The following is a 16,613-nucleotide window of genomic DNA, read 5'->3' as shown; positions in this document are numbered from 1 at the left end:
ACGATAGTGGCATTTAAGAGGCTTTTAGATCAGCTTATGGATATGCAGGGCATGGAAGAATATGGATTATGTGTGGGCAGATAAGAGATTGCTTTGGCATCATGTTTGGCACAGACACTGTGGGCCCTAGGGCTTGTTCTTGTGATGTACTGTTCAATTGTATGTGTTTGTTGTAATACTGTGATGGCAGATGCCATCTCACTGTCCCTACACTCATCCCTCAAACATCCGGATAACAAGGACACCAATGTCAGACTCCTCTTTATTGATGACAGCTCCACTCTCAACATCAAAAATTCAACTAAATTCATCAACAAATTTCTGGACCTTGGGTTCAGCACCATTCTCTGCAACAAGATCCTTGACCCAAAGACCACAATCAATAAGGATAGGCAAATAAAAAATCATCTTTCGCGATAATTATCAATACCAGTACTCCACAAGACTCCTGCATTTTGTGTCCATCTTTGGTATAAACCGGCATCTGCAGCATCCTTCCTACACAGTATGCTGAATGTCAGGTTAACTTCGGAGTGTACAGCAGGGGGAGCTAGTTACTAATAAGAGGGTCACTGTCCCAAGTGACATGAGGAAGCCATTAGTTAGGTACTGTCATTGTCATATGCAGTGCTAATTTCATATTTATTTATTAATCGTGAGTACCAGCACCTTTTTGTCTACAGAAAGGTTAACCTATGATGAGTGTTTGTCGGCACCGGGCCTGTACTCGCTGGAGTTTAGAAGAATGAGGGGACCTCATTGAAACATACAGAATAGTGTAATGATTGGACAGAGTGGACGTGGAGACGATGTTTCCACTAGTGGGAGAGTCTATGACTAGAGGTCATAGCCTCAGAATTAAAGAACGTTCTTCTAGGAAGGAGACGAGGAGACATTTCTTTAGTCAAAGGGTGTTAAATCTGTGGAATTATTTGCCACAGAAGGCTGTGGAGGTCGTCAATTAATATTTTTAAGGCAGAGATAGATAGATTCTTGATTAGTACAAGTGTCAGAGGTTATGGGGAGGAGGCAGGAGAATTGGGAGAGGTAGATCAGCCATGGTTGAATGGCGGAGTAGGCTTGATGGGCCGAATGGCCTAAATCTACTCCCATTCCTTATGATCTTCTGACCTTAAAAAGACACTGGTCATCTCCAGACTGCAGCTCGATTAATTAAGTTCAAGTGACCTGCTTCTGGTGTAAATCCTAGAAGTTAAATAGTTCCCATTAGTTCTGAACATTAGCTAAACTCCCATGCAAAGTTTATGGAGCCCATCCAGCCAAGAAAACCAGCAATGGAGAAAAAGATCAGCGGAAGAAAACCTTGCGTGAAATGGCCTGGAGCCTCGGCGAAGAAAGAATGGGAGACCATAAATGCAGACCTGACCAGTATCTTACAGGGTGTAAGGGGTACAGTTGAAAGAAAGCTTGACAAGATGGGGGACGTCATCTATGGCTATGGAGCAGAACGATATGGAGTAAGGGAGAAAAAGGAAAAGGCACCAGCTTTGGAAAGCAAGTCCAGATGGCAAAAGGAGATGGAATGCCTAATCTGGGAGAGAAGGCAGCTCAAGAAGCAGTGGAGGAAGACATCTGGTAGTGAGAAGGAGGGCATCAACATTCTCCAGGGAAACATAAAAAAAGTTTAGCAACCCTGAGACGAGCAGAGTACCTGCGGAAATCACGAAAAAAGAAAGAACAAATGAGATCACGCTTCGTCAAGGACCCCTATAAGTTCATAAAATCACTTTTCATCAAAGAAAAGGGAAGAAACCTGAAAAAATCAAGGCAGGAGCTGGACAAGCATCTGGAAAGAATGCATGGGGATGACAAGAGACACCAGAAGACAGCTATTCCAGCGGACATTCCACCAATTGAACAACCAGAGCATAAGATGGACATTAGACCTCCAAAGTGGAGGGAGATGGAACAGGCAGTAAAGCGGGCAAGAGCATCTTCAGCCCCAGGGCCAAATGGGGTTCCGTATCAACTCTACAAGGGTACAAGGGTGCATGGCGCAGGGCAGGAGGAATCCTGATTCCAAAAGAGAAGGAATCCACAGATATCAGCCAATTCCGCCCCATCAGTCTCCTCAATGTAGAGGGTAAGATCTTCTTCAGCATCCTAGCACAGAGGATGACCAGCTATTTAGAGAGAAACAACCTTGTGGATACAACAGTCCACAAAGCAGGCATCCCATGTCTGGCATCTGGATGTCTCGAACATACCAGCATGATTTGGCACCAAATCCAGACTGCAAGAAAAGAGAAGAGAGACCTGCATGTCATTTACCTTGACCTTGCCAATGCGTTCGGAACTGTCCCTCACAGTTTCCTCTGGGCATCCTTTGACTTCTTCAGGATACCAGAGACTATCGCAAGCCTTGTCAAGGCTTATTTTCAAGATCTGCAGCTCTGTTTCACCACGCCTGACTTCACGACCACAGGGCACTGAATGGAGATTGGCATTATGGTGGGGTGTACCATCCCCCCATTGATTTTTACAATAGCTATGGAAGTCATCATAAGGGCCTCCAAGTGGGTAGTGGGTGGCGAGCGGCTGAAGTCTGGAGTCTGTCTACCACCCATCAGGGCCTACATTGATGACATGACAATCATAACACCAACAGCACCTTGCTCCAGGCGCCTTTTAGGGAAGCTTCAAGAGAACATCACTGGGGTCAGAATGAAATTCAAGCCATCCAAATCAAGAAGCATTTCTATAATCAAATGACAGATCAAAGGTTCTTCATTGATCAAGAACCTATCCCAACTGTGTCAGAGAAGCCAATCAAAAGTCTGGGAAGATGGTATAACTCTAAACTGAAGGACACTGATCAGGCTAACGAGTTTAGGCAAGAAGTCATCAAAGGTCTGGCGAACATTGACCGATCCATGCTGCCTGGAAAGCTGAAAATCTGGTGACTGCAGTTTGGGTTATTACCTCGCCTTATGTGGCCACTAACCATGTATGACATCACCCTCACAAGAGTCGAGAAGATAGAAAGAACAATCAGCTCTTTCGTGAGAAAGTGGTTAGGTGTTCCTCGGTGCCTGAGCAGCGTAGGCCTGTACGGTCAGGGGGTACTCCAGCTGCCTCTCCCTAGTCTCACAGAGGAGTTCAAGTGCACCAAAGTCAGACTAGAGATGACCCTGACAGAATCAAGGGACACTGTCATCCGAGCTGCTGCTCCAACCCTGGCAACAGGAAAGAAGTGGACGGCTAAGAATGCGACACAGCAGGCAAAATCTGCTCCACACCAAGGCGACATGATAGGGCAAATCCAACACAGAAGAAGTGGCTTGGGGCTTGGCGGAAAGCGACCTTGCTGGAACAAGGCATCATCACTGGAGCGCCGGAAGTTGGTCGCGGCTGAAGTCTGCCAACAGGAGGAGTTGAGTAGGTGTGCCAAGGCTGTGTCGCAAGCTAAACAGGGCCAGTGGATGAGATGGGAGAGTGTGGAAAAGAGGGAGATCAGCTGGAAGGACATGTGGGAGATGGAGGTGAGCAGGATAAGTTTCCTCATTTGTGCAACCTATGATGTCCTTCCTAGCCCAAAAAATCTCAACCAATGGCTGGGCGAAGATCCATCATGTCCCCTGTGTTCAACACCAGCCACACTTAGGCACATCCTCACTGGGTGTAAAGTAAGCCTCTCCCAAGGACGGTAAACCTGGAGACATAATCAAGTGCTCAAATGCCTGGCAGCGACTCTGGAATGCAGGAGAACAACCAACAATGCCTTGCCGCCCAGAACAACCAACCCAGTTAAGCCAATTGCTTTTGTTCAGTAGGGGGAACAAAGGCAATGGAAAATTCCACCAAGGACCAGGTTTGGACAGCTGGAGGCAGACTGAGATCGGCAGATGTTGGTGGATGTGGACCAATGGCTTACAGTTCCATCAGAGATAGCCATCACCAACTTGAGGCCTGATCTTGTGCTCTGGTCGAACTCTCAGTGCATGGTGTATTTTGTGGAGCTCACAGTCCCTTGGGAGGATACTGTGCAGGAAGCCTTCAAAAGAAAGAAACTGTGATATACAGAGCTTGCAGCGGAGGCTGAACAGCGGGGCTGGAGAGCTAAGATCTGCCCGGTAGAAGTTGGATGTCGACGATTCGTGGCAACATCCACCTTAAGACTGATGAAGGACCTGGGGATCAGCGGACAAGCCCTATGCCAGACCATCAAAGAAACATCACGGGTGGCAGAGCGGAGTAGCCAGTGGCTCTGGCTGAAGAGGAAAGACCCCGTTTGGACTCCCAAATAGCCGACTAGACAGATGCAGAGGGGGGTTGTTCTGGGATGCCAGGATGCACCGCTGAGCCTACTGGAGACGTCGTGGGTTCAATCAGCGAAATGTCGATGAAAGTAAGTGCCCACTTGATTACCCCAATGACGTGTCTGCCTAGTCTTTCTCAACATCGGAGGAGCATAGGTGAGTGCAGAAGGCTCCCATCACCATCGGGAGTAAGTTGATATTTGGCACTTTGGACTTTTAACATCTTGTCCTGTGTATTTGTAAACATCCCATGCAAAGTTTGTTGACGTGTGGAGCAGACATGCAGTGAGAAAGATTGAGAAAAGTGTTGGGGCAATGAAACAGTCGTGTTGGTCACCAGTCCTCACTAAGGTTGTTTCCATTGTAAACCCATTGGTGAATTTCATAACATGCATGCCATCATGGAGCAATCATAAGACAGACACAGGTTTGCTTGGGCAGCTGAATCTGAGGAACTTGTTGCTCCTTCCCTATTGACCGACGGAGTAAAAGGTTTTTATGATCATGTCCAGAATTCACACCTCATCCTTAAGAAGCTACAATCTTAATTTGAGCTCTCCACAAAGAAATGTATCTGGAAATTGACGTATCCTAAGTCAGCATCTCATATCTTGCTTGGGTAGCTTACAACCCGGTGGCATGAAAATTGATTTCTCTAACTTCAAGTAACCCTTGCAACCTTCTCTCTCCGTCCCTCCCCCATCCAGGTCGTACCAGCTTCAAAGTCATCTTGTTGAGTCTCATTGTCTGAAATTGTTTTCACCTCGCACACAACTCACAATGGCCTGTTTCCTTTATTATTGTTGCTTTTTTGCATATCTTTCATTCATTTATTCTATATCTCTCTACATCACATCTGTATCTCTCGTATCCCTTTCCCCTGACCCTCAGTCTGAAGAAGTTCATGACCCGAAACGTCACCTATTCATTTTCTCCAGAGATGCTGTCTGAGCCACTAAGTTACTCCAACTTTTTGTACTTATCTACAGTGATGATTGAGTGAATTAGGAATTGATGTGAGAGGTGAGGTGAGTAATGGATTTAAAGTATTATATATGAATGCGCGAAGTATAAGTAAAGTGGATGAGCTTGAGACTCAGTTAGAGATTGGTAGATATGACATTGTGGGGATTACAGAGACATGGCTGCAGGAGGATCGGGACTGGGAACTGAATATTCAGGGTTATACGTCCTATAGAAAGGACAGGCAGGTGGGCAGAGGAGGTGCGGTAGCTCTGTTGGTGAGGGATGAAATTCAGTCCCTTGCGAGGGGTGACATAGGGACTGAAGATGTAGAGTCGCTGTGGATAGAATTGAGGAATTGTAAAGACAAGAAGACACAAATGGGAGTTTTCTGCAGGCCCCCAAACAGTAGCCTGGATATAGGGTGCAAGTTGCAGCAGGAGTTAAACTTGGCATGTAACAAAGGTAATGCCACTGTGGTTATGGGAGATTTCAATATGCAGGTTGACTGGGAAAATCAGGTTGGTTCTGGACCCCAAGAAAGGGAGTTTACAAACTCCAGAAAGGGAGTGCCTCTGAGGGATTCTTAGAGCAGCTTGTATTGGAGCCGAACTGAGAGAAGTCAATTCTGGATTTAGTGTTGTCTAATGAACCAGATTTAGTAAGGGAACTCAAGGTAAAGGAGGTAGTGACCATGATATGATGTTTTAATCTGCAATTTAAGAGGGAGAAGGTTACATCAGAAGTGTCAGTGTTGCAGTTGAACAAAGGAGACTATGAAGGCATAAGAGAGGAGCTGGCCAAGGTCAACTGGAAAAAGATCCTAGCAGGAATGACAGTGGAACAGCAATGGCAGGAATTTCTGGGCATATTAAATTATTATTATTAAACTTTATTTCAGACTCAAGGTCCAGACAAGAGACAACATTATGGGAATGAACCGAATTTGATAAAGGAACTTGAGGTTAACCATATAACAATTACAGCACGGAAACAGGCCATCTCGGCCCTACAAGTCCGTGCCGAACAAATTTTTTTTCCCCCTTAGTCCCACCTGCCTGCACTCATACCATAACCCTCCATTCCCTTCTCATCCATATGCCTATCCAATTTATTTTTAAATGATACCAATGAACCTGCCTCCACCACTTCCACTGGAAGCCCATTCCACACCGCTACCACTCCCTGAGTAAAGGAGTTCCCCCTCATATTACCCCTAAACTTCTGTCCCTTAATTCTGAAGTCATGTTAAGGAGCCATTAGGAGGTTGTGACCATAATATGGTCAGGTTTAATCTACAATCATAAGAGGGAGAAGGGTAAATCAGAGGTGTCCATGTTACTGTTGAATAAAGGGGACTATGGAGCCATGAGGGAGGTGCTGGCCAAAGTTGACTGGAAAGATACCCTCACAGGGATGACAATGGAACAACAATGGCAAGTATTTCTGGGAATAATACAGTAGGTGCAGGATCAGTTCATTCCAAAGAGGAAAAAAGATTCCAAGGGGAGTAAGGGGCGACTGTAGCTGACAAGGGACGTCAGGGACAGTATAAAAATAAAAGAGAAGTACAACGTAGCAAAGATGAGTGGGAAGCAAGAGGATTGGGTAATGTTTAAAGAGCAACAGAAAATAACCAAAAAGTCAATACAGGGAGAAAATATGAGGTCCGAATGTAAGCTAGCCAAAAATATAAAGGAGAATAGTAAAAGCTTCTTCAGGTATGTGCAGAGGAAAAACATAGTTAAGACCAAAGTTGGACCCTTGAAGACTGAAAAAGGTGAATTTATTATGGGGAACAAGGAAATGGAAGATGAGTTGAACAGGTACTTTGGATCCATCTTCACTAAGGAGGACACAAACAATCTTCCTGGTGTACTTGTGGCCAGAGGATCTAGGGTGATGGAGGAACTGAAGGAAATCCACATTAGGCAGTAAATGGTGCTGGGTAGACAGATGGGACTGAAGGCTGATAAATCCCCAGGGCCTGATGGTCTGCATCCCAGGGTACTTAGGGAAGTGGCTCTAGAAATCGTGGATGCATTGGTGATCATTTTCCAATGTTCTACAGATTCAGGATCAGTTCCTGTGGATTGGAGGGTAGCTTTTGTTATCCCACTTTTTAAGAAAGGCGGGAGAGAGAAAAGGGGCAATTATAGACAAGTTAGCCTGACATCGGTGGTGGGGAAGATGCTGGAGTCAATAATTAAAGAAGTAATAACGGCGCATTTGGATAGCAGTAAAAGGATTGGTCCAAGTCAGCGAATGCATTTATGAAGGGGAAATCCTGCTTGACTTGACTGGAATTTTTTGAGGACGTGACAAGTAAAATGGATATTAAGGTTCACTTCTTAAAAACAGACAACGAACAAGTCAACTCAAGATTTACTGATCATCAGCCAGCGAGGGTGTCAGGGATACATAGTCAAGTATGCAACAGACACTTAACTGTCCCTGAGCCACCACTCTAATGAATGAAGACATACAGCATCTTTTATAATGTTTTGGAAACGTGGTCACATGCTTATACAGAGTTGCAGCAATGACATTCAACAGAATACTCAAATCAATCAGGCTGAACCCATTCAAAGCATGCTTGTCACAATACAATACACTTGTCATAATGTGGTTAAATCAATCACAAATGTTAGTTACAAAACCCCTAAACAAGAGGAACTTAGTCAAAAGCCCAACATTTGCAATTCCTTCTTAAACAATGTAAGGATCAATATCAGTAACACCACAGAAGATTTCTGTTTACAGAAATTCCCGAGTCCACAGGGAATGTGTACTCTATCCCACCAGTGTCAATTGTCTTTCCCTCGAGCATAACAAGAAGCATTATCAGAAAAGCTTGGTATGCTTCCTGATAACCACAGCTCCTCTAGTACAGAATTGCAAACTTCAGCTTATTCAGAACCCAAAGAAGTCAAGCTAATCTTTTACTTACTAAAATATTTTACACTACAATTATTACATAACCAGGATATTCTCATGTATGAAGGAAAGCCAGTGGGTGTAGTGTATCTGGACTTTCAGAAAAACTTTGATAAGGTCCCACACAGGAGATTAGTGAGCAAAATTAGAGCACTTGGTATTGGGTGTCGGGTATTGACATTGATGGAGAATTGGTTGGCAGACAGGAAACAAAGAGTAGGAATAAATGGGTCCCTGTCAGAATGGCAAGTGGAGTGCCGCAAGGCTCGGTGCTGGGGCCACAACTATTTACAATATATATTAATGATTTAGATGATGGAATTAAAAGTCACACTAGCAAATTTGCAGATGACACAACTTTGCAGATGACACAAAGCTGGGTGGCAGTGAGAACTGCAAAGAGTATGCTAGGAGGTTACAGGGCGATCTTTCCTGGACCCAGCACACTGATGCAATCATAAAGAAAGCACATCAGCGCCTCTACTTCCTGAGAAGATTACGGAGATTCGGTTGTCAAAGAGGATTCTCTTGAACTTCTACAGGTGCACAGTGAAGAGCATACTAACTGGTTCCATCGTGGCCTGGTTTGGCAACTTGAACGTCCAGGAGCGGAAAAATTGCAAAATGTTGTAAACACTGCCCAGGCCATCACCGGCTCTGACTTCCCCACCATCGAAGGGATTTATCGTAGTTGCTGCCTCAAAAAGGCAGCCATCATCAAAGACCCACACCATCCTGGCCACACACTCATCTCGCCACTGCCATCGGGGAGAAGGTACAGGAACCTGAGAACTGTAACATCCAGGTTCAGGAACAGCTTCTTCCCTACAGCCATCAGGCTATTGAATACTAAAACCTCATAAGCTCGGAACTGCAATATATTATTATTATTGCACTGTTATTCTTTTTTTTCTGAGTTTTTGTTATATTATTTATTATGATTACATATTCTGTTGTGCTGCAGCAAATAAGAATTTCATTGTTCTATCTGGGACATATTGTTAAAGTTAAGGTTCTTGCTCGTCACAGATAAGTCATACACCAAGTAAGGCAAAATTATTTTATTCGCTAGCGGGAGTGTGCTGACAGCTATATCTCTTACTTCCCTGTCGCACGCTCTCTGAACAAAGAAAAGTTAGTACAGTTATGGTCATTTCTTATCAATTAGCACACCTTTTAAATCTGACTGAAAGATCCGTAGCCTAAGGGAAACGAGGGAGGCTGAACCCATATATAATTTAAATCAATAACAAGTTATTGCCGACTCCATTTTGTGTAAATGCTAGCATTGATTCATTATTACATAGAAACATAGAAAATAGGTGCAGGAGTAGGCCATTCGGCCCTTCGAGCCTGCACCGCCATTCAATATGATCATGGCTGATCATCCAACTCAGTATCCTGTACCTGCCCTTCTCTCCATACCCCCTGATCCCTTTAGCCACAAGGACCACATCTAACTCCCTCTTAAATATAGCCAATGAACTGGCCTCAACTACCTTCTATGGCAGAGAATTCCAGAGATTCACCACTCTCTGTGTGAAAAATGTTTTCCTCATCTCGGTCCTAAAAGATTTCCCCCTTATCCTTAAACTGTGACCCCTTGTTCTGGACTTCCCCAACATCGGGAACAATCTTCCTGCATCTAGCCTGTCCAACCCCTTAAGAATTATGCAAGTTTCTGAGTTATTATCTGGAGTTATGTGCCTTGTCCTTGATTCTAGGAATGTGCTTACTCAAAATTGTCAGTTATAACAGATTAGGCACCGAGATGAGGAAAACATTTTGAGAATGTGCTTTCTCATATAAAATATACATTGATGTTAGTAGAGAGCTAGAGACTAAAATAAATTTCCACTTCTCCAATTCCTGTTAGGAAATGACTGCAGGATAATTTCTTAATATTTTGTTAAACTTTACCACTGGCTTTGGTCAGCAGGATTTTGCATGGGACAGTCACAGATGACTGAATAAGTGGGCCAATTTGACCTCCAAAAGGAAACTCCCGGGAAAATTCTGGTCCCTCAGTCTGAGGTTGAGTTTCGAGAATACTGCAGATATTGAAGAGATTATTAACAACTTGTTATTGGTTTAGCTTGATATGGGTCCAGCCTTCCTTTTTTCCTGTAGGGCTACAGAATCTTTCAATCATGCTATATCAGACTTGGTAGACGTGTTTATTGATAAGAAATGACTATCTGTGCTAACTTTTCTTTGTTCGGAGAGTGTGCAGCAGAGAAGCTGAGGTTGCTCCAGCACACTCCCGCTAGTGAATACAAGAATCTTGCCTTAAGTGATGTTTGACTTGTCTGTGATAAGTAATCGAACTTTAACATTGGCTTTGGTCGGCAGGATTTTGCATGGGACCGTCACAGATGACTGAATAAGTGGCCGCAATTCGACCGGGATCAGAAGGGGAGAAGAGTGCACTTGTCGGACCCTTTGAGACCGACCTCCCAAAGAAAACTCCCGGGAAAATTCTGGTCCCTCAGTCTAGGGTCGATTTGGTTCCCTACCATAATCCTTATCACAGACAGCGTAAGGTAAGATTTTATTTTTATTTTTTTATTTTATTATTTTTTTGTGGGGGATTATTGAATATTGGTTAAGTCAGAACAATGTCAGATATAAGCCTGTGAATAACGTCAGATCTGAGAATAATATAATTTTATTGATTGGACAGGTCGGATATAATCTGTGTAAATTTTATTTCATTAATTAGATAGGTCAGGGTCTGTGCAAACATTAAATGGATAAATCTGTGTAAACATATTATTGATATTGATATGGGATAAGTTCTGGATAAGAGTGGTGGAGGAACTCCAGTACAACGCATGTGTTATTTAGACCCAGGGTCATATAAAGATTATCGACAATTGTCTGCTGCATTAACAAAAAGATAAGATAATAAACAATTGGTAACGTGAAAACGGAAACCTAAGTAAAATATCCCCGGGACCCTTTATCTGACATTGCAACCCTGTATAGATGGGGGATGAGAAACAAATTCAGAGAGAGAAACAAATTCGGAAATAGTATAGACCATGCCCTGACCACCAGCCACTGACAGCAGGAGTTACCCCATTAAGATGGAAGGGCTCCAGCACTCCGACAGGGAAAGGGCAAGCCCAGAAGAAGGAAAAACTGACAAGGAAGATGAGAAAGAAGAAGGGAGAGGGCTTAAGGCAGAAGAGGCAGTGAGCATAGAGCACCAGAGAAAGCAACAGCAGAAAAATCAAAGAAGACTGAAAAAGGATGTAAAAAATAACCACGGTGTCGAGAATCGAGGCTGCTCTCAGAACTTTGTATAAATTGACCTTGTGTCTGTAAATACAGAAATAAGGAGAACGCGATGAGCAATGGGGATTCAAACAAAGGCTTTGTGACTAGGGTTTACAGTGACTGGAATCTGCCTGCTGTGAAATTGAACGCTTTGATTAAACTCTTGCAATAGATCGACTCGAGAGGGAGAGAGAGGAAAGTTTGTAAGTAACTAAGAAAGTGTGAGGCGTGGCAGGACGCTGAATGACGGGGAGTCTGGCCAATCACAATCTGGATCACTGTCCAATTACAGCTCGGAGCACTCCCATTTTGAACTACAACAGCCCTCCCACCATTACATTTAACTACTCCTTTTGTTCATTTTAACCTCACTCCAACAAGAAGAAGACATTTACAATTTCCCAGCCGCTCTATGTGACGAACTAACTGAAAGCATTAGCCCTCCCAGTCCAGCTGACATTACTAAGTGCAATACGAGCCACGACTACAAAGACTCCATCATCAAGCCTTCCAGAGGAATGTCCTAGCTGACTTACTGCCCGCATGGCAGATTACGAATTCTGCACATTGGTCCCCACAGAAACAAAGATTCTAGTAGACAGAACAGCTATGTCAGACATGGATATGTAAAGTTGATACAGAGGAACGCCTCTAAAATCTTGCCTTTGCACAACTCGATTTTTTGGAAAGGAGGGGGCTGCGCCACTCTGGCTCACTCCTCTCGGACAAATTTGTGTACCTGATGTATGTTTTGCCCGTTCTTTTGTACCAGTTTTCTTTCAATGTTCGAAGGAAAGTATTTGTTCTAATTCAGAGCTCTCTCAAAGTATTCTAGGATGCTCTTTCAAGTTGTCACTCATCCAAGTCCTGTCCCTTATCAGACTAGAGAGCTCTCTCTGTTCTTTTCAAGGCTATGCTGCCTAGATACTTGCAGCTCTATTCTCCTTTGTTTTCGCTGTCTGTTTAATTTCTCCCAAAGTCTATCGGGATACTTAACATCCAGTCCCAGGCTATATTTATATATTCCTATATATTCCCCTTTTGATGATATGGTCCGTGTCAGATGAAATAGGATGTAACTGAATGGCCTTGCAATCTATGAAAATTAACTGTTTATTCTTTGTTTTCTCTTAATTTTAAGTTTCTTTTCTTCCTATTTCTTACCTTTTGAATTGAGTTCAAATAGAGACTTGAATTCCACGATGGCCACGTGGCATCCAGGTAGATGTGTTAGATGAGATTGGAGATGCCTTTATCTCAGAACAAAATCTGTTAATTTGAAATTGTAAATTTGAGGAGATAGATTCAAACAATTGGGAATATTTTTAAATAGTTTAAAAAAAATAATGATCTATTTTTAAAGGGTCTGCTTTGTAAGTAGTTAAAGAGTGATCTTTCATCCCCACCAGAGTTCTAGATCAGTGGAGGGAATGAATAGGACACTTAAGAGTTTAAGTAAAACCTGGACTGGAATGGGTTAAGGTATTCCCAGCTATTCTGACGGTTCTGAACAGCGAGCTAGAGAGACAGGGTTAACGCCTTTTGAACTGATAACTAGATAAGCTATGAACCAACCAGAAGATGTCCCTATTGTGGAAGTTAGTTTTGACCTACAGGCCCTCAACGATGCATTAATTACGTATGCACAGCAATTAACTCGTGCCTTGCCAGGTCCGTATTCCCAAGTAAGAGAGGCACAGAAGCCACACAGGGACAGTCCATACTGCCGGGAGACTACGTACTGATAAGTTACTGGGATCGGAAGAAATTGAGACTGTGTTGGAAGGGGCCCTTCCAAGTACTACTGACCACACCTACAGTAGTGAAAGTTGAAGATTATCCTTGTTTCAACACACCTAATCGATTGTAAAAGGATTGGTAACCGGAGAAAGGACAATAAAATTAATGACTCTCCTCGGTGTTCTGGGAATGGCCCAGATGCCCTGGACTACCTTTTTGTCTATGAGTTATGAGTTCGCTCGCAGGGAGAATGGCAGTAACCGTTGGGTGTGTACAACAGCAGAGCAGATGCACCACTAGGGCCAATACCCCTGAACCAGACTGAAAGCCGAAAGCCCTATTCTGTTTTCACAACATCATGGCGTCTAGCAGTTGGCAAGTAACCTCACAAGCATATGGGAGAGTGACCAACAAGCAAAGGGAACCTAAGTATAACAATTTTAACACACCCCCGTTTAATCCAGGCTGGAAGGTTGAGTATAATAAGCAATCCCTGTATACCAATAAATACCTCATGTCACTACAACAACCCAGAGAAAGGGATATATTTGGGAAACAGCTCATGCACCACAATCTCTCCTCAGAGACCACCACAACCAGTAAATGGAACATACTTTGTGTGTGGGTTATGGGCATAACCATGGTTGCCAGGGATGCCACCGGGAGACTACAACACTTGGGAGAGAAGGGAGTTTGGAAGGAATGACCACTGGATAGGGTGTTGCTATCTAACCTCTGTGGTTCCTTGCAAGAGAATGGTCCAGGATCTTGAAGAGGTAGCCAATACCCCGAGAGTTAAAAGGGGTATCTCGGTAACACAGAGATTTTGGTTGATCTCTTTTCCCATGTAATAGCCAAGTCAGCTAGGGAGTTGCTCCATATGGCCTCTGCTATGGAATCACTGGCAAATGCAACTGTCGTAGCCCTAGCAGATGAGACATTATCTTGGCAGAAGAAGGGGGCACCTGCGCTATAATAGGACGAGAGTGTTCAGGGCTCTTACTTAATCTTTTTTCCCTGTTGCCAGCCGGGCAACCTTGGCAGCTTTTTAGGTTGCCAAATGACAGTTTAGGTGGTCATTTAAGACGGCTTGCATGACACGTGCGATAATGTGCTCGGACGAAGTGCGTAGTTACCAGTCAGAATTAGGGTCAATGAAGCATTCACATATTATTTCTGCTTCAAATAAAGTCACAAACTAAACATATTCACCAATTAAGACATGATATATACCACAATGACATACAGCAAAATTACAATACAGCATCTCATCTCTTTTTACAAGTTGCAATGAATGCAATTTCTATTATTTCTTTCCAAATCCAAACAAAATTCTGGTTGGATTATTCAACGTATGATCAACCTCGGTGAGACCAAGTGCAGGTTTGGCGATCGCTTCGCACAACACCTCCACTCAGTTTGCAATAACCAACCTGATCTCGAGGTGGCTCGGTGGCCTGGGCCCCCTCCATGGCCAGAGTGAGGCCCACCGCAAATTGGAGGAGCAGCTCCTCATATTTTGCTTGGGCAGTTTACACCCCAGCGGTATGAACATTGGCTTCTCCAATTTCAGGTAGTCCTTGCTTTCTCCCTCCTTTCCCTCCTATTCCCAGCTCTCCCACAGCCCACTGTCTCCGCCTCTTCCTTTCTAACTAGGATGTGAGAGAATAAAACACTCTTGACGTACTCCGCTAATATGTGGGATAGAACTAGTGTACGGGTGATCGGTGATCGGCGTGGACTCGGTCGGCTGAAGGGCCTGTTTCCACGCTGTATCTTTAAATTAAACTAAAAACACTAAAACCAGAGGAAATCTAAAGAAGGGTCTCTACCCGAAACGTCACCCGAAACGGATACGGGTGGTGGGCGGAGACGGAGAGTGACAGAGAGAGATAGAGAGGGAGCCTGCTCAGTATTAAACAATAAGTGTCCCAGGTGCTTGCCAAGCCGGGCAAAATTGCATGGCTTTTGGGTTGCCCAGCCAGACTGTAGGTTGCCATTGGTAACCGGGCAACCGCTAATTTCGAGCCCTGGTGTTGCATCTATATCCCAGATGAATCCTCTAATATCACTGTCCTTTCTACCCATATTTCTGAAGAAATTGAAAAGATCTGTAAGATTGGCAGTGACATGTGTGGATATGGTGAGAAAAATGGGAATTAGTGGCCTTACCATTGGTTTGGTGGAGTTTGGGGTAATGTGATACATTAAGGATCTACCTTTTTGCTGATAATTACTTTAATTCTTATTATTAATTGCTTGCAGCCAATGTATAGATACCGAAGACTGTGAATGTTATCATTTAATGATAAAAGGAGGGAATGAACGAGTTAATGCTTTATTTAACAAGATTTAAGATATTAATTCTTCAGTCGTTTTCTCACAGGAATTTGAGAAGTAGTATCTAGCTCTCTACTACTAACAACAATGTATATTTTATATGAGAAAGCATTGTTTAAAATAAGATGCTCGGTGCTTAATCTGGTATTACTGGCAGATTTTATGCAACACATTTCTAGAATCAAGGACAGGGCGCATAACTCCAGATAATATGAATCTATGGTAAACTTGAAACAACACTTTTTATTATTTTATTATTTTATTATTTATTTCGAACAGAATAAAAGAATAAAAAGCAAATGTGAAACAGCATACAAAAAACAAAACAAAAATATTTATAAAGTGTCATGAACAATATCTATAAATAAATGAAATCATATGTGTCCGAAAAGGAGCAGGAAGAAGCCAAAGCTTATTAATTCCCACCCCTTATTCAACTGCTTATAATTATCTTATACAAATTTTGCAACAAATTTAGTAAAATGAAGTTGACTATCCTTCTTTGTCTAGAAACTTGGTCAAGAAACTAAAATGAATGCATACAGTAGAAACATGTGCAGACGCCTGAGCCAAGTTTGCTGATATTGCAGAGATTACTAATAACTTGTTATTGGTTTAGTTTGATATGGGTCCAGCCTTTTTTATTTCCTGTAAGGCTACAGAATCTTTCAATAATGCTATATCAGACTTGGTAGACGTGTTTATTGATAAGAAATAACTATAACTGTACTACTTTGTTCGGAGACTGTGCGACAGGGAAGCTAAGGTGCTTCCAGCGCACTCCGACTAGCGAATAAAATAATCTTGCCTTAAGTAGTGTCTGACATGTCTGTGATAAGTAATCGAACGTTAACACTACCATGCGGAACCTTATTAAATGCTTTGCTGATATCCATATGGAAACAGCATATGCCCTCTTCAACCTTTTTGATTACATCCTTCAAAAACACGATTAGATTTGTGAGACATGATCTCTAAAACCATCTTGATTATCCCTAATCAATCCCTGCCTAGCCAAATACATATATATATTTTATCCATCAGAATACTCTCCAGTAACTTGCCGACCAC

The 16,613-nt window shown here is 43.1% G+C and overlaps 2 protein-coding genes across 9 annotated transcripts in view; one reads left to right on the top strand and one right to left on the bottom strand.

The window, feature by feature from the left end:
• The window catches only part of LOC129696185 (uncharacterized), a 71,561-nt gene that overhangs the window by 21,071 nt on the left and 33,877 nt on the right, over window positions 1–16,613 (top strand). Inside the window, exon 6 of one of the 6 annotated variants that reach the window (XR_008723285.1) lies at window positions 10,533–10,723. The exons of 4 other annotated variants lie outside the window; for them this stretch is intronic. Coding sequence is in view for 1 of the 2 variants with exons in the window: in XM_055633810.1 (XP_055489785.1) it covers window positions 10,120–10,146 (27 nt within the window). In the remaining variant the exon portion in view is untranslated. Of the gene's footprint in view, window positions 1–10,119; window positions 10,162–10,532; window positions 10,724–16,613 lie in introns of those variants that run through there. One more of the 6 variants, XM_055633810.1, reaches the window with a different exon arrangement.
• The window catches only part of LOC129696184 (upstream-binding protein 1-like), a 112,535-nt gene that overhangs the window by 73,892 nt on the left and 22,030 nt on the right, over window positions 1–16,613 (bottom strand). The window contains exon 2 of one of the 3 annotated variants that reach the window (XM_055633803.1): window positions 12,627–12,731. The exons of the other annotated variants lie outside the window; for them this stretch is intronic. The gene's annotated coding sequence lies outside the window, so the exon portion shown is untranslated. The remainder of the gene's footprint in view (window positions 1–12,626; window positions 12,732–16,613) is intronic. 3 annotated transcript variants of the gene reach the window in all.

Source organism: Leucoraja erinacea, chromosome 4, assembly GCF_028641065.1.
Source record: "Leucoraja erinacea ecotype New England chromosome 4, Leri_hhj_1, whole genome shotgun sequence".
NCBI classification, from domain to species: domain Eukaryota; kingdom Metazoa; phylum Chordata; class Chondrichthyes; order Rajiformes; family Rajidae; genus Leucoraja; species Leucoraja erinaceus.
Note: the sequence above shows the minus strand (reverse complement) of the source record. Positions and strands in the feature narration are given on the sequence as shown.